The sequence below is a fragment of the Dasypus novemcinctus genome, chromosome 7 (genome assembly GCF_030445035.2).
Source record: "Dasypus novemcinctus isolate mDasNov1 chromosome 7, mDasNov1.1.hap2, whole genome shotgun sequence".
Taxonomy (NCBI): Eukaryota; Metazoa; Chordata; class Mammalia; order Cingulata; family Dasypodidae; genus Dasypus; species Dasypus novemcinctus.
Genome location: NC_080679.1, coordinates 18,914,187 through 18,933,581, shown reverse-complemented (window position 1 = coordinate 18,933,581; position 19,395 = coordinate 18,914,187). Strand labels below are relative to the sequence as shown.

Below are 19,395 nucleotides of genomic sequence, written 5' to 3'. Positions count from 1 at the left end.
GCCCGCCCCAAGAAGAAATCAAAGACTACTCAACCAAGAACCCCGCAACGCATTCCATTGCTCCCCCAGTCTGTGCGTTCCCCATCTTAGCTACCAACCTCGCTCTCCCTCCCAGGCCGGGCAGGGGGCGGGGCAGGCCCAGGTTTGAATGGCAAGCGTAGCCGCACCTAGTGGGGGAAGTGCGCAGCCCACCACTCATGTGTAGCACAGCTGGTCTGTTCTGCTTTGCCTGCCACCCGCCCCCTGTTAGCGGCCAATATAGCCTACACACGTCCATAAATACACACTCCAGCAAACCCCTCACTTACCACTTACCCCCCCTACCTTCTCAAAAAAGAAAAAGGGGCAAATGTTGTATCCTAACCTAAAATCTGCCCACTTCCCTAGTAACAGCTAACGACACAAGACCACAAGTCTGCCCACGAGTCTCTGCCAACCCCCAGCCTCCCCGTAACCATCACTCCTCCTGCTCTACCCCCGCCCCCCTCATTCTCTATATAAACCCCTGCACTTCCGTAATAAATTAGACTCGCTCTGCACTCCAGACTGTCTCCGTGGTCTCTCCTTACCACGCGTCCTCCCACGCCTTAGAAGCCCCGCTCTGGCCCACTCCTCGCCTGGGTCTTAGAGCATCATCGTCGGCCGTGCCAGCCCCTCCGTCTACCCCCGCTGACCCCCGACCCCTCAGGGCGCGAGCAGCCCGTCACAAGATATATTAATTCAATACACTTCCCATGCAGAAAAGATTAAGTGAAGGGATTAGAGTTAAATCATGTGTAACACATGCACATTTTTGAGGAGAATATTCACAGTCAAAATATGATAAAATAGAAGAAATGGAGTTTTGTTGGTGTTCCTTCCTCCACTGCTACTGCAGTAATCCCAGCCTCTTTTATGTTTCTTGCAGATTATGTAACAATCTCTCAACTGGTCTTTCTCTTCCTACACAATCTATTCCCCACACATGTACTAGAGTTATCCTTTAAAATATTTTTGTCTGGTCAAGCTACTTCCATACATAAAACCCTCTAATTTCTTCTCAGTGCACTTAAAACAGAAATCAAACTCCTAACTCTGGCCTCTAAAAACTTTTCCATCCCCATCTCCTTCTACTCTCCCCTCTCCATACTGCAACCACCTAGGGGCTCTTCTATCTCTTCTTGAAATGAGACTTGCTCTTGCTGCCCCTGCTTATTCTTCAGGCTTTAGACGAAATGCTCTCCCCTCAAAAATGCTTTTCTCACTTCTCAAGTGTCAATATTCCTTTCCAACCTCACCATTCAACTCTCCTCCTTTCATTACTCTGTTCATTTTTTAATTGCAAATTTCGCCAACTGATTCCATTCTATTTACTTCTTTACTTCTTTCCTGTTTCTCTTCTTCTGCTGGAAAGTAAGTTCCATGAAAGCAGGAATCTAAGCTGCCTTATTCTCTATTGCATCCCTAGATGCCTAGATGCCTAGAGCCTAGAACAGTTCTTGGCTCATAGTAGATGCTCCATAAATATTTGTTGGATAAATGACTGATGAATGGATAAACACACCTTTTGATGATAAAATCCAAGGGGGACAAGGGATTTCTACTCACCTGCACCACACCTGTACAAGAATCCAAAAAGATGCAGCCTTTGGGTTCTTTGGATATTTTTTCATCTTTGTAAAAATTCATGATGTAGGAGTTATCTGGCAACTGGGTCAGCTGGAAGTAGCGCTTTTTGAAGGACTAAATAAAGGAAAATACAGAAAGGTAGCTCAAATTGCAGCATACTATTATTCATGGAAATTAGAATTTTTCTAATTCCTTCAGGAGTGCTTTGTTTCTGGAAAACAGATCTAGAGAAGAGCCTTCTACTTCCTCATAAAGAAAATAGTACATGAAATAGAAACTCAATGCAAATGGCAAATGGCTTTCTTCTGTGCTGTGACCAAAGGAGGGTGTATCAAGAAAGAGGTCAGAAATGAAGATGAGGCCTGAGGTCTCCTTACCCGGACAGTAACGGTATTGTTCACAGTGCTGTTAAAATTCCCCTTGTAGAGCCAGCCAGACTTGAAAACTCCGGTTCCTCCTGCTCCGCCACCGCCCTTGGAAGATGAGTGGGAAGTGGTATCCTGTACAAAAGGCATCATTAGCATCACAGCATTTTTTTTGTGTTCATCCCAGACCCTTAGACGCTGCACTTAAAAATGAGCTTCCTTTTTCTCTCGTTGACTCATTTTCAACTGTCATGTTCAATTTCAAAATAAATATTCATTTTAACTAAAAGCCCTGACACAACAGTTAGTGCAGCTTATGGAAAACGGTCTGAATGAGAAACACTCTGGTGTGAACAAATTTTCCTCACTTTTTTTTTTTAGGGGGTGCCAGGAGTTGAACCTGGGACCTTGTACGTGGGAAGCAGGCAATCTCTTCTTCATGTTGTAAACATTTAACTTTCAACAATTTACTTACTTCATCCTTATCAGCATCTTCATGGTCAACCTCAAAGGAATGTGAAGGAAGTTTCTCTGGTTTGTATTCTGCCCTGATATTTTTAAAAAAGAAAGAACAAAGGGCTCTGATTCATCATTTAAGGCACTGTTTTCATTTTCAGCTATTCCATGGGTAACAGCTATTTGTTGGCTTTCTTTTTTTTTAAAGATTTATTTTTTATTTATTTCTCTCCCCCACCCCCACCCCCACCCCCAGTTGTCTGCTCTCTGTGTCCATTCGCTGTGTGTTCTTCTGTGACCACTTCTATCCTTATCAGTGGCACTGGGAATCTGTATTTCTTTTTGTTGCATCATCTTACTGTGTCAGCTCTTCGTGTGTGCGGCACCATTCGTGGGCAGGGTGCAATTTTTTTCGCACTGGGCGGCTCTCCTTATGGGGCACACTCTTTGCGCATGGGGCTCCCCTATGCGGGGGCACCCCTGTGTGGCAGGGCACTCCTTGTGCGCATCAGCACTGAGCATGGGCCAGTTGCACACGGGTCAAGGAGACCCGGGGTTTGAACCGTGGACCTCCCGTGTGGTAGGTGGATGCCCCATCCATTGGGCCAAGTCCGCTTTCCTATGTTGGCTTTCTTGTGAATTTCTATATTTTTATAAATTAATATAATTTTGTGCTACTTTCCTTTGAGAGTATTAACTTTTACCTACACCATTATATCTTATGTCCAGTAAATAAATCTCTATTTTAAACCACGTAGTTACTGTTTGCATAGATGTACAAACATTTCCTTGAATTAGAGGAAGGCAAACAGGACCGTTCAAAGTTTGGCAGTTTATGATTTCCTTTGTCAACATTTTGAAGTGGAACATCAGGTGGTGATATTTTCATTACTTTGTTTCACTTTTAAGGTGGCATACAGGGTGTCACTTGAAGAGTCTCAGCCTGGAAAACCATGTTCCTGAGAACCAGCCAGTGCTCAAGCCACTGGGCTGTGCCGCTCCCTCACCACCTGCCTCTCAAGGCTGCACCAAAGTGACACAGGGCAGCTGGGTTTCACTTTGTGCATTTCCACAGGAGAATGGAAACACCTGTCTTAGTCATAGCATCACTGACCCACCCAGAGCCGCAAAATGTGCAACTGGTTCTACACATGGTAAAATAAGTTGGAAGTAAATTTTCCTTGACACGGTTCTACCTCAGAAAGAACCATCGAATGGAAACCAATGGTACCCCCAGGATCAGGCATTCTTTGGTACCCAGCTACTTGGTATTCCCTTTACAAGATAAAATCCTACATGTAGAAATTTCACGGAACATTTTTTCCTTTAGGATGATTTGTATTATGTAGAAACAACCACAGAATCAGACTAGTGGCAAAAAATACCAAAGCCACATTCTGTATTCCCATCACAACCCTTTCTGCTGTTGATGGTATTGCAGACAGGAAGGTGAATAACCAAGGATTCTTTATTTGTCAGTCTGCATAAAACTGTAATATCGTGCCTTCACATAGGGTGCTTGGAGTGGTTTCCAAATATTCTTTTACCTCTCCTCAGAAAGACAAGAAAATGCCCCTTCCCAGTTTGCAGCAGGGAAAGTTAGGGCACACGGAGAACACAGTCCTCACTGCTACAATATGGAAAATCTGAGATCAGAAACACATTCTCCATCCCTGACAAGAGCTTGTTTTCTCCAATCACCATTTCCAATAAGGTATCCTGAACTTGCCAGACTTACAGATGCATGAACCTATACAAAGTTTACAAGTCTCTTCTGATCACCCGAGTCTGTAATTAGGGTCCCTGGCTTAGCCCTTCATCGGATTAACTATTTCCTAAAGTCAAGGACCCTGATGAATTCCCATCTCTATTTCACCCAGATTTTTCCTTTCCTAGTGCTATAGATACTCAATATCTATTTGTTGATTAAATCAATGTAGGCAAGATGAACAAGAATATTAAGGAAGTGAAATAATATAAAATGGTATAATTTAGAAATTTTGTTTTTGGAAGGTATTTTGGCAACTGTTTAGCTGAAGAACATATATAAAATTGGTGAAAAAGAAAGCATTTTATTATTGTACCTTTATTTTATAAATTTAAATTAATTAAAGTTTCTTGTTACAGAGAAGAAAACTTAATCCCAGACCTCTTACTTGCTTATGTACACAATGGATGAGGTGGGAATGGAAGCCTTATTTCAAACTGGTAATTCTTGTATTTAGGGAGGGTTAATTCAAACCATCTTTAATAAACATGATAGGTAAGATTGCTGCTACTTTTCTCTTCCAGAGGATCCTGATTCCCCCTCCACTTCCATTAGAAGGAGACTCTCCAGTGAAAGATAAGAAAATGAGTAGGGAAAACTGAGAAAGAGACAACAGAGATAAACTTGAACATGGGATATGAACTTTTGGCTCATGAGTGGCCCTATGCTAGTCCTCTCCCATCAGTCTCCCTTTGACCTTGATGTTTGTTTCTGAACTATTTATTCTATCTGCTTTTTGTAGCATGGCTTGTCCTTCCTTCTCTTTTTGACAAAAGAATAATTTTATAGGCATTTGTTCTCCAGAACTATGGATCACGTTAAAGGCCACGTTCTGCATTAATGTTGATTTCTGCAAGATACTTACAAAAAAAGAGAGAGAAGGAAGAGACTTTCAAACTAGTGATGGTATAAAAGTAGAGAAGCAAGGGAACAAAGTAGGATTTCATGAATGCCAATGTGTAAGGCTAGTTACTTATGAGGGTTTTTCACAAACCTCCTAGTTGAGAAGTAGAAATAAATTATGTCCAAATTTCACAAATGCCCATGGATTTAAAGTGACTTATCTACAACTCCGTTTAAAATGCTTAAGGAATGTCTATCAACAGGAGAATACCTAAACAAACCATGGGAGAGCCACACAAAGGAATACTACTGAGAAAGGAGAAGGAGCTGGTGATGACACATGCACATGCAGGGGTGTCATTTAAAACATACAGAGTGAAAGACTCTGGAAGCAAAAAACTACAGATGGCATGATTCCATTGTTATGAATGTTCTAGAACAAGTAATACCACTTTATGGTAAAAAAAATCTGTTTTTTTAGAGACTGTTTGTCTCTCTAAAGAGAGGGAAGTAGGATTGAGGAAGGGGCATGAGCTAACTCTCTGGAGTGTTGGGACTGTTCTGTTTCTCAAAAGGGGCTTGGGTTGTATAAGTGCACGCATGGTCAAAAAGTGTGAAGAATGGCTCTATTAAGATTTGTGGATTTCCTTGTATGTAAATTTCACTTCAAAAGAAAAAAAAACCTGTAACCATACATATCTCTAGTTAATCGTGGGTATTTGGAAGTGTTTAGAGAAGCAGATGTTTTAAAACTCCCTTGAAATGATCACAAAATAAGATGGATGATGGATGGCTGGAAGGATGGATGAATAGGCAGATATGTGATAAAATAAATACAGCAAAATGTAAATGGCACATTCTAGTTGGTAGGAATATAGATGCTCACTGTACAAGTCTTTCAAATTTTTTGTATGTTTGAAAATTTACATGATAAAATTTCAGGAAAACTTATTAAAAAGTGTTGACAAAAATTATTAAAAAGATGACCAAAAATGACATGTCTCCTGAACAGATTCTTTTCTTTTTTATATTAGTGATAATCAGAGTGTACAAATATATATATCCTCTAGGAAAATGGTAAGACTTTCTCAACATTTTTCCGATAGTTTTGAAGAACACATGATTTAGAAATGAGAGAAGAGCACATCATACAAATGCTGAAAGAATTTTTAAAAAACTTATATTTAACCTTTAGATATTCCTCTATATTATAATACATCACAACTGACAACTTCTCCAAACTCTTAGATAAAATAAAATCTACTTTAAACTTTCCTTTTAAAGTTTGCCTAAGGTGCTAAAAAAATAATTCAGACGATATGGCTGTGAAGAAAGAGGGGAAGGGAAAAGAGTGATCCAGATAGGGGTGGCAGAAGCTAGGGCATCTAGCTTAGAAACGATGCTCGGGGATGGCCTCTTTGGGGGTGTATCACTTAAGAATGGGAAGGAGCCAGCTTTGTGATGACCTGGGGGAAAAGCGTTCTGACAGAAGGAACAGCCAGGGTAGAGGTACCCAAGGCATTCAGGAGGAGAAAGCCCTTAGAGCTGGGGCACAGGGAGTGAGAAGAAACGGTAGGAGTAAGGTCAGTGATGTAAAGACAGGTCTCTTTCCTTCCACTCCTGTTCCCACTCACCCAGGGGGAGGCATGGCCCCAGCTCTTAAAGACTAATGTCCACCACTGAGATAGCTGCAGGGCTGTGATGTAATGACTGCCCTCTTTCAAAGGTCATGAAAAGAATAGCACCTCTACCTATAGATTTTATTATTTTTTAGTAATTATTATTATTACTATTTTATTTTTAAAGAAGCTTTAGATTACATAAATGTTACATAAAAAATATAAGGGATTCCCATCTGCCCCAGTCTCTCCCCTTCCCACAGTATAGCCTTTTTTTCTTTCTTCTTCTTCTTTTCTTTTAAATGTTACATTCAAAAAATATGAGGTTCCCATATACCCTCCACCCCACCCATGCCACCCCTCCCAGCCTTTAAAACTCTTCTGCTAAGAGCATTGTTTAGAATATAAGAAGCTTTGGGATCCTCACATAAAGAGCTCATCAGGGACTTTATCTTCTGGTGTCTGAACCAAACATTACCGTGATTTATATGCAGTTTTGATTTCTCATTTGTACACTGAATTCATCTCTAGCATTTATAGAAGAACACCCAGATGCTTGAATGTCCCACCAGCTATTAGCTGCAACGTTTGAAAAAAGTTACTTTTTCTCTCAGTGCCCCTTTCCTCTATAAAACAGCGATAATACCTACTCAATAAGGTTATGAGTATTAAATGAGTGCATGCTGGCTCACTGTTGACACCCAAGACATGTTTGTTTTTATTTAAAAAGCATATATTTTGTTCAAAGTCATCCCTGCATAAAACAGGTCACATTTTATTTGTATTTAGTCTTAAAATATATTCTATGAAATTGTCTTTTCTATATCAAATCGACTGTGGAAAAAATTTTTTAGCATGTCATTTATTTCTGTATTTTACCCAGGGATTAATGAAATCAGTAGCATCATGTATTTTCAGGTAGCTTTTATTTCCTGGGAACTACAAGTTCAATGCTGATTTTAATTCCAAAATGTGTGAAGGCTTCACTTTTTACATTCTAATGTAAAAAATAATGTCTCTTTCCAATATCTTCCTATGAACACTTCCTATGAAGTGTTCCTATGAACACTTAAGGAAATGTGGAGTCCTTGAGAGTCAATAGAAAAAAAAAAGAGGAAAACAAGAGTCAGTAGTAACACAATTTTAAATCTAAAGAATAAAAGAGAGAGATAAGCACAATTTTTTTTTTCTTTTCCATAATTACAAGTCTCAACAACCCATGAAAAGAAATGATCAGTTTAGACTGGTAGCAAAGGATAATTCTTTTATTCCAGGAGGGATGGAAATGATTTACTTCTAATAGCCTCAGAAAGTCCAAGTAAATTATCTGTTTCCACTATTGACCTAAATATGTGCAGTCTTTAGGGAGGAGCTCTTAGCTTTGTGAAATCATTAAAATAATGTCTGCTATTCAGTGTTAAAGTCTTCCTTATTCCAGGGGATATGTTAGGGGATTATATTCTAGCACTTCTGAGTTTCATTTTGAATATACATGGTTCATTAAAGCTTCTTATTCTTCCCCTTCTTGGTATCCATTTCTACTTCCTTTACTTTAAGTAAGGGAAATTCCCAACAATATCTTGTACAACTACTACTTTCACATTTCTACTCATGAGATTACTCCTGTTGAGCTTTATGAAAATCCCAATTTGATAATGCTATCCAGAGGCTCTTCTTTCCAGAGGTGCTTTCCCTATTGTTTTAATAGAGGGAGAATACTGTGAATGTGAAATCTTTTATTAACATTGTTTCTTTATGGTATTGCAAATATAAGAAAAGGAAAGCAGCGTTTGGGAACAAAACTACTAAAGCGGCAGATGACTAAAGATGTTAGGGAAGATGTGTATTCAAAAGGGCAGCTAAATACTGTGTTCTATACTCTCTCGCTTTATGCACAGTGTAGTCTTCCAACTTTTTGGACATGGTTTCTAAGCTGCAACCACTTCTCAGAAATATTTTCAGAAAGAGGAAGTCTTGATACGAAAAATGCTTTGGTTTTCAATTGTCCCTACAAAAAGCGTGTGACTAACACCCCGACGGTCAAATGCAATAATTGATCACGGATGCCCAGGGAGTGATAAGACCATCCCAAGATGAAGTGACCAAACGTTATCTATTAGGAGTGATCTGGACTAGGGGAATGTTCACAGATCAGGTAACAGTATATTCACTGTTTTGCAAAGAGATTCGCTGTCTTGGAGGCACATCATTTTCCTCCCCACAGTAGTGCAACTCCAAGAGAAAGGGCTTCCAGCCCTCCTTTCCTTCAATTCTCATGGCTGCAATCCATTCTCTACAGAGGAGTCCACAAGATCTTTTAAAAAGGTAGGCCAGACCTTGTCAAAGCTTCCTGTTGCAACTGGAATAATCCAAGCTCCTTTCTAGGGCCTGCAAGCTCTTTTGCCCACTCCCATTGCTTAATCTGGCCAGTCTCACCTCCAGTTCTTAGCTCCCACCTCTCTGATTGTCATTCTGCACAAATGTCCTCTTTGCTTCCTACCTTGGGCCTTTACCCTTCATGCTCTGCCTGGAGCCTTTTTCCCTAGACCAGAGCACCAGCAGCTTCTGTCACTCAGATCTGAGCTCAAGTGCCACCTTCTCAGAGCTAGGCCATAATCCCACTTTTATATTCTGCATTCAAGACATGACAGCAGGGCTGTTTCTGTGGCATAGGAAATCTTGGAGAGTGATGCCCAATTCTGAGCTACATGTCTCTTACAAAAATTAGATCCAGTATGTGTTATCTCGAGGTTTCACTCAATCATTTTAAGTGTTTTTCTGGATTATCTGCATCATTTATGTTTGACCTCCCAATGTGTTGGGAGATCCCAGTTCAAGACAGTTCTTTGAATTTGAACAATATCAATCCCACCCAGGAATACTGTATTTAAAAATTTGCCATTCATTTTATTTATACAATAAAAGTAACTATTGCACATCTGTGATGTGCCAGGGTCTCTTCTAGGCCTACCTGGATTCTGCAGGGAAAAGTCCCTGCCTCTGGGTCTTTTATTTCTGTGGGTGACAGAGACTAAATAAATGACTGTTCTAGTTTGCGTAATCAAGTGAGCTTCCCTGTGGTGGCGACATTAGAAGCAAGTGTTGAACAGAGTTGCCTTCTCCTAAAGCAGGGGTTCTTAACAAGGGGTCTGTGAACTTGAACTGAAAATTCAAATAACACGTTATTCTTGTGGGGATGTGTTGGTGCAGGTGTGATACATTTATTAAATACACGGTGTAGTGTGGGCTTAGTAAGGGGTCTGTGGTTTTCACCTGACTGGCAGAGGGGTCCATGGAACAAAAAAGGATAAGAAGCCTTGTCCCAAAGGCTTTATGTTACTGAGATTCAGGAATAAAAAGATGTTTCTTTTCCTTATTGCTGTCTTCGACATATATCAATTATACAGAGGTTGTTTATTTTCATGGCATTTTGATATCCCAGCACGAAAATACATGAAATAAACAGCAAGTCTGAATGCTACGTACAAAATACTGTCAGAAAACTTCTTTGGTCGAAATTGTACTTTTCTAAGGCTTTTGTTTCCTGCTATTGGAAGGAGGGCTCACAAAAGAATAAAAGAATGACAGTCCTAACTTTAAAACAATGTTCAAAAAATCAGGTAAGAGTATATTTATGTCTCTCTCCAAACCATGAATAGAACACTATCTATTGTTGAACACAGTCTTCTCTCTTGGCTCTTATCTTACAAATTGAGCAAAATGCACCCTGAGGCTAGGCCAATGTACATGTATTCATAACCAATGGCAGATCTTGAACAGAGAACAAATTTTATATATGAGAACAGACAAGAAGTACTCATTCCAGGTTCTTACCGGGGTAACTGTCTAATGTCTCCGGAATATTGTTCATATTTGTAGTTTACCACATACCACTGGGAACTATAAAATTTACAAGCCTGAAAGAAAAAAAAATGACAGAAGAAATTATTATTAAAGAAATCTCAGCTTTCCTGACAAAACACACCATGAGTACAGTTCTTCATAACTTCCAGGATGGCATCAGGGTTGGCTAGGTGAGCAGTTTTACCGTTGGTAAGGGGCTTGGCTCCTTATAATCATTGTCCATTTTCCAATGAAATAAAAATTTAACCTTTTCCAGACTTCTGTATTTGGAGGAGGATCCATTCAACATATTTATTCCATTTTATTCCATCAAGAAAAGCCTAATTTAATCACCCCCTGAATCATACCGGATATGCTGCTAACCTCAAGTACAGTCATTCTTCAGCTTTCCTTGGCAACCCTTCCATTACTAATAGTTCTCAGTAGTGGAAATGCTCTTATTTACACATAATCCCTTTGTCAGACTCTTAGCCCATTTCTTCTCATTCTTACTTCAGTAAGTAATACTTTCCTTTTTCAGTAACACCCTCTTGTCGGCGTGAAACTAGTTTTTCCATCTAATTGATAAGTAGTGTCTGCAAGGGATGGCCTTCTCCACAATTATTCATAAATTTAAGAAAAATACACAAATCAAAAATGAACAAAAACCTTAAAAATAAGGTTAACAGCTCAAAACAATTATCTTACATTGATCCATAATGATAGATTTAACAGTATTTACTGATAGCAAATATTTTCCAAATACCTACACTATACCCAGCCTCTACTGACTGTGGATTCATATGGGGATTTCACTAGGTGGCTCTGAAAACTCCTTGCAGTTTTAAAATGACATAATTCTGGGGATCGAACAGGCTAATACTGGAACTACCAAGATATCTTGTCTTCTAACATGAGTGGGAAAAATGAAGAGCAATAATTTGCTGAACTGTGAGAAATAAAGACCCGAGATTGTCTTTGTAACCACGAAGGGGAGAGGTGAGGGAGTCCTTTATTTGGGAGTAATCATTCAAGGTACAGAACTGCTGCGGCACAGAAAGCTCTGGCAGTTGTCTCTGTAGAAGTGGAAGAAGGGAGAGAATGGCTCGGCGGGTGACAGAGAAAGGTTGAGGGAGAGTGCAGGGCTCATGCTCATGGCTAGGAGCTCTGAGTCGCGCTGCTTTCTTGGACTTTGAATTCTTTGGCCACTACAAATTTATTTGTTCAGGGTAGTACCCACACACAAACGGGGGACTAAGGGAAAAACAATGAGTGGGACTGAGACAGACTTGCAGTAGGAGGATGGCGGCAGGGAGTGCAGGAGGAAAGTTGAGTTTAAAATAAACTACAGAAGAAAAAAACCCTAATGTAAAGAAAAAGTAAAGGGAGGGTGGAGACTCCTGTAGAGACCAAGATGGATGGAGAAGGAGAAAGTGACCCATTCGGAATATTTAACTTAAATTGAATGTATCAACTTGCAGAGCCAACTCTACAAATAACGTGTCTCTGAAAACAGGAGAAAAAGTTGAGCCTTAATATGTTCCTTGGCTAACAAGTTCCATTTGATTTTAGATAAAGATGTCAGGAATTCAGGCATGGGCCCATGGCATCTCAAGAACTTTTGTGATTATAGTTCTTTCTCACATTCTCTCACTTTCTCTCCTTTCTACATAACTTGCTGAAGATGTGAAATAGCACAAAATATATTTTTAAGTGGAAGAAGTATAAAACCACTATTAGTATCTGAATGCACTCTCTTTCAATTTTTTCTGATTCATAGTTTTTCCTGACTACCCTCTAACTATTAATTTCCTCTTGAATATTCTTTCTTATTCACTTAGCAGCATATTTTAGAGATTTTGACATTTGATTTTTGAATTTTATGACCCTTTAAATAAATAAGCAGAATAAAATCTCATACTCTAATTTACTAGTCCAGTCTCCTAGTTTCAGAGGTCATTAATTTATTCATTAGTTCAACAAACATCATGGAGCCTGTACTATGTGCCAGGAGTTTTTCTAGGTGATGGAGACACAACAGTGAGCAAAAGACAAAGGTTCCTGCCCTCTTAAAGCTTAAGTTCTTTTGAAGAGCTGGTCAGTAAACACAAAATAAGTAAATAGAATGATAATATATCAGAAAATGGTAAGTACTATGGGAAAAATAACCAAAGGAAGAAGGATGGAGGGAGCTGGGGAAAGAGTGCCAATTTAAATAGAATAGTTAGGGTGAGTCTTATAGAGAAAATGACATGAACAAAGAGTTACAGGAAAGGTGAGAACGGCAATTACTAGGGCTCCTTCACATTTTGAACCGTAGTAAATGAAAAAAGTGTTTTAGGGTGTATCTTCATATATGTGGTTCTCCCATCCTCCCCCAAAGAGAGTGGCTCATTTTCTTAGGATAGAGTCTTGGAAGTAGAATGTATGGCCCGAAGTTTTTTACAGATTCTTGATATAAATTGCCAGACCAATGCATATTCTTTATAAACAAAGCCCAAATGGAAGCTGAACTGAGAGCTACAAGGCTTCACTTTTGTCTTGGGACTGGTACTGACTTCCAGTCGGTCTTTCTACTTACTTAAGTCTCAGGTTTAGCTATTAAACATTCAGAATATAGGACCAGATAAGTTCTTCTGGCACATGAATTCCATCTCTAAGCTTCCTGATCTGCAGGCTCTAACAGGACACAGGTGCATTGACTTATTCCTTGCTCTTTCTTGCTATGGTTGGTATCCATGCCTAAATGTGATAAATATGCATGCTCATGCATATTGCACATGATATTGGTGATATGCCAGAGGCTTAACCGAATCTACTGACCAAAAATGAATGTGGTGCTTTCTTATATTAGTGAAATGCAGACAAGCAAAAAACTACCTCTTTGTTTTTCTTTTTTCTTTTTCTTTTTCTTTTTTAAATGACAGGCTTGTCAGATACAGTATCACTAGGGTCTTTATATATAATTTTAACAAGCACTCTCTAAGCATTTTTTATTCCCATTATATAGATCACTGAGGCAAGGAGAAGCTTAGTACTTTACCCAAGATCCCACAAGTGGTAGAAGTAGGATTCAAACTGGATAGGTATGACTCTAAAAACATATTCAGCTAACTTGTGAATTATTTGATGATTGCAGATTTTAAAAAATACATCTGGACCATCATTCCAAACGTTTTGAATGATGTTTCTGTCTCTGTTCTAGAATTCAGAAGGCCAGGTTTTGAATTTTGATTCTGCTACCTACTGGCTGTGGGATCTCAATAACAATATCTCTAAATTTTCTTAAATGTCTAAAAAATAACACTTCACTAGGATTAAATAATTCCTGTAAAGCACCTGGTATAGAGCAAACACTTAATAAATACTTAAAAAAATCAAATTTCCCAGAAGTTTGATTTAGTAATTCATAGACACGATAGTTGATAAACATGACTTGTTTTTCTTGATTTATAAAAATTAGAGTTTTGGAGAGGTACATTAGCTCTGATAATCAAAGAGTTCTGTTTTAATCAAATTATTTTTGAATTTATCTACTAGGTTTTATGTATTTGGTGGTGGGCGTAAGAGGAGCAGAGATTTCTCTGATTCTGTAAAAGTCAGTGCATTTTACAAACACATAAATGTTTCTCCTACATAATTATGGCATTTTGGAAATGTTACGCATAGAAAATTATTCTCTATTCTTTGTTCCAACCCACCCAGGCACTGTAAGAAGATCATTAAGAACTATTATAATTATGACAACAGCTTCTCTTTGTCCAGAACTAAGCTGGAATGATCTGTTGCAAATTCAAAGTTAGAAGCTACAACTCTGCTTGTTACAATGTCTCCAATTTTCTTCTACTGATTTCCTAGCCCCAGACATCTCTTTCAAAATACTAATCCTCATACATTTTTAAATGGAGGCAGCTACAGTGGACTTTAAAGGTGAAGCCTACTACATATATTGAGCAAGAGCTTGCTGAGCTGGCTAACTTTTCCAGACAATGACACCCTGATTCACATTTTACTCATTTACTACATTTTTGCAAGAGGTTGTTTACGCTTTGTACCTGTCACTTCAGCCTGGATGTGTTTGGATACAAAAACAAAACAAAACAAAATCCGGCCATTGTCCACAGGATTAAGGGGTTTTATGCCACTAGGATGTTTCCTAAACTGTACAGTGCCCAGGAATCACCTGAGGCTGCCAATTAAAACACAGCCTCCTGGGGCTCACCAGAGAGTCCCTGAGTCAGAGTCTCTAAAGGGGGACCCAGGAATCTACATTTTAGGAAGTGCCACAGGTGGTTCTGAGGCAGGTGGAGAAATGCTGCCACTTCACCAGGTAGAATTCACCATTCCACAGGAGTGGTAATGTGGCTGGGTCCCTGACATGCTGGTTTGCTTTGAACTGAGAACATCTGTGTCCTTGCTTCATACAGTCGACCCTATAATTGAGATGACACTCCAGTTTTAACTTACCTAGACACAGCCTTTTGAATGGACTTATTGATTCCATGAGGGTTTTATTTACTTGTTGAATGAGTGAATATTCCATATCCCCTTTCCTTTAGAAATGACTAAAAATGGCCTTTTCAAAGTTCTGAAAATCTAAATACTTCAAAGAAGAGAGGGTAATTTTAAGGGACACCTTAAAGTGGTGTAAAGAAAATATTTCAATTTTCTCCTTTCCCTTCCTCTTTAGAGAACCACCAGAATCAATCCAAATCGTGTTATATACTTCAATTTGGGTTTCACAATGCAATTTGTCCATCTCTTAAAGAGGCTGATTATTAGATTTTGCTTACAGAGTAATAAGCAGGTAATAAATGGCTTTTTAGATGCAAAATTATTTTTCTTTCTGGCTATAGTGGTTGATATAATTACACTAGCACTTTCTTGCCAGGGAGATTAATGCAATGACAAACGGTGTTCATATCGGCCCTTTGTCACTACTGGGCTTAGTTCTGTTTTTGTAAAATGATGGTGGTAATTTTCATATTCATGATATTCTTTATAAAGTTTAGATATAATAATGGCTATTATATAAATGTTGAAAATGTGGCGTCATGAGATTAAGTGAATTTTGGCAGATCATTATTGAAAGGGTGGCTAGATAATTTATCGTCTAATCTAAGATACTTGAGAGTGAAAGGAGACCCTGTTATCTAGGCTAACAGGTAGAACAAGAGGATATTCCCACAAAGTAGACATTGGTCACCCTATTCCTAGACATTTCAGAGAAAAAGCATTGAACATATTTTTCTTCAATTGGATCACATTTTGTGTTCCTTTAAAACGCAGTAATTAACTTCTGCTCTCTGACAACAAGTTGAACAGTTAATGATTTAAAAAACTTATATCACAGTCTTCAGGGAAAAGCAAAAATAATGAGTTTGGACAAAATAAATGATGTAATAACTATAGGTATGATGCAGTTTCAGAAACCATGATGTAGTCTTCCTTAATGGATTCTGAGGGTGATTTTTAAAAATATCACTTGATATTAGATTGTGTTACTATGTATGTAAGTATGCATGTACAATGAAAAACAGAATGTCCTGTAAGATGTCAACCACAAGTGGAAATCATTTTTAAACTATTTTATTACTCTGAATTAGGGGGTAGCTTAAATTGTCATTTCAATAGCTTTGTTGATTCTAAATTGAAAGTGAACCACAATATTTGGTTTGTATTTTCAAAATGTATTCTATTAAAGCGGCTGAATAAACTGCAAAATTAGACTTTCATAAAGGCACACCTGTCCCTGACCTTGGAATAGATAATCTAATTTCCAAGCTAAATCGCACAAGGAATTTGTCAGGACATGAATAATAGATGGTACTAAATAACCTTGGTAATATTATGATCTAAACCTTCTTCACATGTAAGATATAAAATCTAAGTTATAATCCAATGCAATCAAAATTTTAGGTTCAAACTTAAAATGGGTTCCTTTTTATTCTTACACTCCAGGTCTCTGACTTCTATATCTGTGTATTCATTCACTTACTGCCAAACATCACAGGATGATTTTTATTGTGCAGATGGGGAAGCCAATTTAGAATTGGAAGTTATTCATATTTGGAGACAAGATTATTTTTCTCAGGATCTTGTAAAGAGAAAACAAATTTCCTTAGTGTTGTTATTGAGAAACACACAGCCATTTTGTTTTTGACTTTGTTTATCAGCTTTTTTCCAGATATATTTTATCCAAATGCCACTAAAAAATGCATTTGAATTTACCTTAATCAACTTTAGTGTGTTTATTACCTTTATGTTATACTTTTAGTGTAATAAAACAGGCTACCCATACAGGAATAAAATCATTACATATCAGTAAGACTAGGCCAAATACAGGACAATAAAAGATTATGATGCCTTCACTTTTCCATTAAATTTTCGAAGTCCCCAAATCATCATGATAGTCTATTATAAAATTATCTTTTAAAAAGCATATTCAAAATGGGAAGTCTCTTAACCTCTCTAATAAGACCTTCAGTAGTGAATTAAGAGCCTTGTTCTTCAAAACAAACAAAATACTAAAAAAAAAAAACCCCTCACACGAAAGAAACAAAACAGCCCAAATCCTTTTCATTGACACAATTTTACCAGGAAAAGACTATGACTTTTCTTAATGGGGGAACGTTTATAGTTGTATGTTTCTGAATGTACTCTAGGGATTTAAATTGTTCATGTAGCTCCGGTATGATAGCATAGCTAGAAATTAGTTTTAGAATACGAAACACCATGATTGCTGTGCTCCAGTCTCAAGTAAAAGGATGCATTAGAATCATTCATTTGCTACCCAATGACTCAGAATCAGAAAACAGCATTCATTTTTACTTAATTTATTTATACATGCAAAACACTCAGAATCATTTACTGAAAGCCTTGTTCTTATTTCTGGGTGACTTTCAGGGCACATTATTCTACGTATGAGATCCAAACAATTTGTATAAAGTGCACTGAACAAAAGCATTTTAGTTAACAGGATGGCTTCTTAACCAATGTACAGAATAAGCAGTCCAAAATTACATTCAAAGCATGCAAAATTACTTTACTATAAAAGTAAACAATGAAATTCCCTGTGTTTTCATTTGATTTAGTGAATTTCTTTTAGTTAACAAAAATGGACAGTGTGAAGTACATTTAGAATCATGGCTGAAGCCCTGCTGTAATTTTCTTCACTATGTCTAAATTTGCTTAACATTTCATTTATTTCCCACATGATGTGGTATCTACCTTAAAAATTCACAATTTTCTCTTGAATTAGTAGAATGCCATTTGTGGGAGTCCAAATGATGGAAAAGACAGCTAATGAAGAGGAAGAAATTTCATTTTCAATATTGCATTCAATGGATCATATGTTTTCATGTACACGAAATTTTGCTTCTTTCAATGTTTTGGTATATCATTTAAAGGTCAATAAACAGCCTACTGAACTATTTTTAACTCTGGTGTGCATAGGGTATTCTACATACAAGGTTCTGACATTTATATTGGGTTTGTTCTCAAAGCACTTTGTAGGAAAAGAGTAACAGCACACTAACTATGCCATATTTGATAGACAACACATCCCACATCTCTTCAGGGTTTAACCCACTGTAAAATGGTTGTGTCCACAGCTTCTGAAACTGCTCTGGTAAAGACCACCAATGGGGAAGCAGACTTGGCTCAATGGATAGAAGCAGACACAGAAGAACACACAATGAATGGACCCAGAGAGCAGACAACTGGGGCGGGTGGGGAGGGGAAGGGGAGCGAAATAAATAAACCTTTGAAAAAAAAAATGACCACCAATAACTTGGAATTCCCAAATCCAATGACCCTCACCTTGACTCTTTTTTTGTATTTTATTCCATTGACAGCTCCCACTCTCTTGCCTTGTTGATCCTCCTTCTTTGAGTCTGAGAAACCAATTTCTCCTGATTCTCTTCTGACTTCTTCCCACTCATTTCCACTTCTTCTGCAGAGACCTGTTTCCCAGTCCCTTAAATGGGGGTGTGATTCAGGAACTTGCCTTCTCTGCTTCAGCCTTCATGGTTTCCCTAAATGAGCTCCTCCAGGCCTAAAGCTTCAACTTTCCAATCCAGAGCAACTGCCTACACCCTCTCCCTGGGTTCCAGTGTCTGTGTTTTTCTCTTTCTTGGATACCTCTGCATGTTGGTTTTTTTTTTTTAATTTAGTTTTATTATTTTATTACTTTTTTGTGTGTGTGTAATCTTATTTCTGCATGTTAGAAGCTGAAGTTATCTGCTTCATCTATCCCTGCTCCAGCAATCTAAACTTTCTTCAGGTACCTTATTTAAATTAATGGCACAACTATCAACCATGGATTCCTGTCAATTCTATTCCTTTAAAAGCACTTCACTGTCACCAGGAGCACACTGATACATTACGATAGGTCTCTGTGACCAACCCACTTGGGCTACTGAAACAAATAGTTGCCAATCTGTCCACGTTTTCTTTAGACTTACATCCTCATGCAAACCAATCCATTCTCCAGTTTACCTTCAGTAATTGTTTCTTCTAACAGGGCACCCTGCCCTTGTTTCTCTATCTCAAAGTAATATTCCAGGGGTGGCTTTGAAGCACTTGTCAGATTATTTTGCAAATAATCTTTCAGGACTGTTACTGAAGGCCTGGTGGTGAGCTCGGTGCTACACCCAAGGGTTATCATCAGCTTCGTAAATGATAAATGTTGAGTAATGAACCCAGTCCAACCTTTCATCCAATGGTTGACACCCTTTATTGCATTAACTTTGACTTTTAATACAATGTGATCCATAGTAACAGTAAATCAGTAGGAGAAGAACTTTCTACATAAAGCATTTAACCCTTTGTAAAGATGTAGTAATTAATTCTATCCAACTGCATTGGGAGTAGCAGATTCTGTATCTACCTA

The 19,395-nt window shown here is 38.2% G+C and overlaps 1 protein-coding gene across 13 annotated transcripts in view; it reads right to left on the bottom strand.

The window, feature by feature from the left end:
• DOCK10 (dedicator of cytokinesis 10) overlaps positions 1-19,395 on the bottom strand; it is a 281,603-nt gene that overhangs the window by 110,121 nt on the left and 152,087 nt on the right. For all 13 annotated transcript variants that reach the window (XM_071216098.1, XM_058300030.2, XM_058300032.1 and 10 more), the window contains exons 4-7: positions 10,494-10,576; positions 2,449-2,521; positions 1,986-2,108; positions 1,588-1,722 (exon numbers count right to left, since the gene is read on the bottom strand). In XM_071216098.1, coding sequence (XP_071072199.1) covers positions 1,588-1,722; positions 1,986-2,108; positions 2,449-2,521; positions 10,494-10,576 — 414 coding nt within the window. The remainder of the gene's footprint in view (positions 1-1,587; positions 1,723-1,985; positions 2,109-2,448; positions 2,522-10,493; positions 10,577-19,395) is intronic.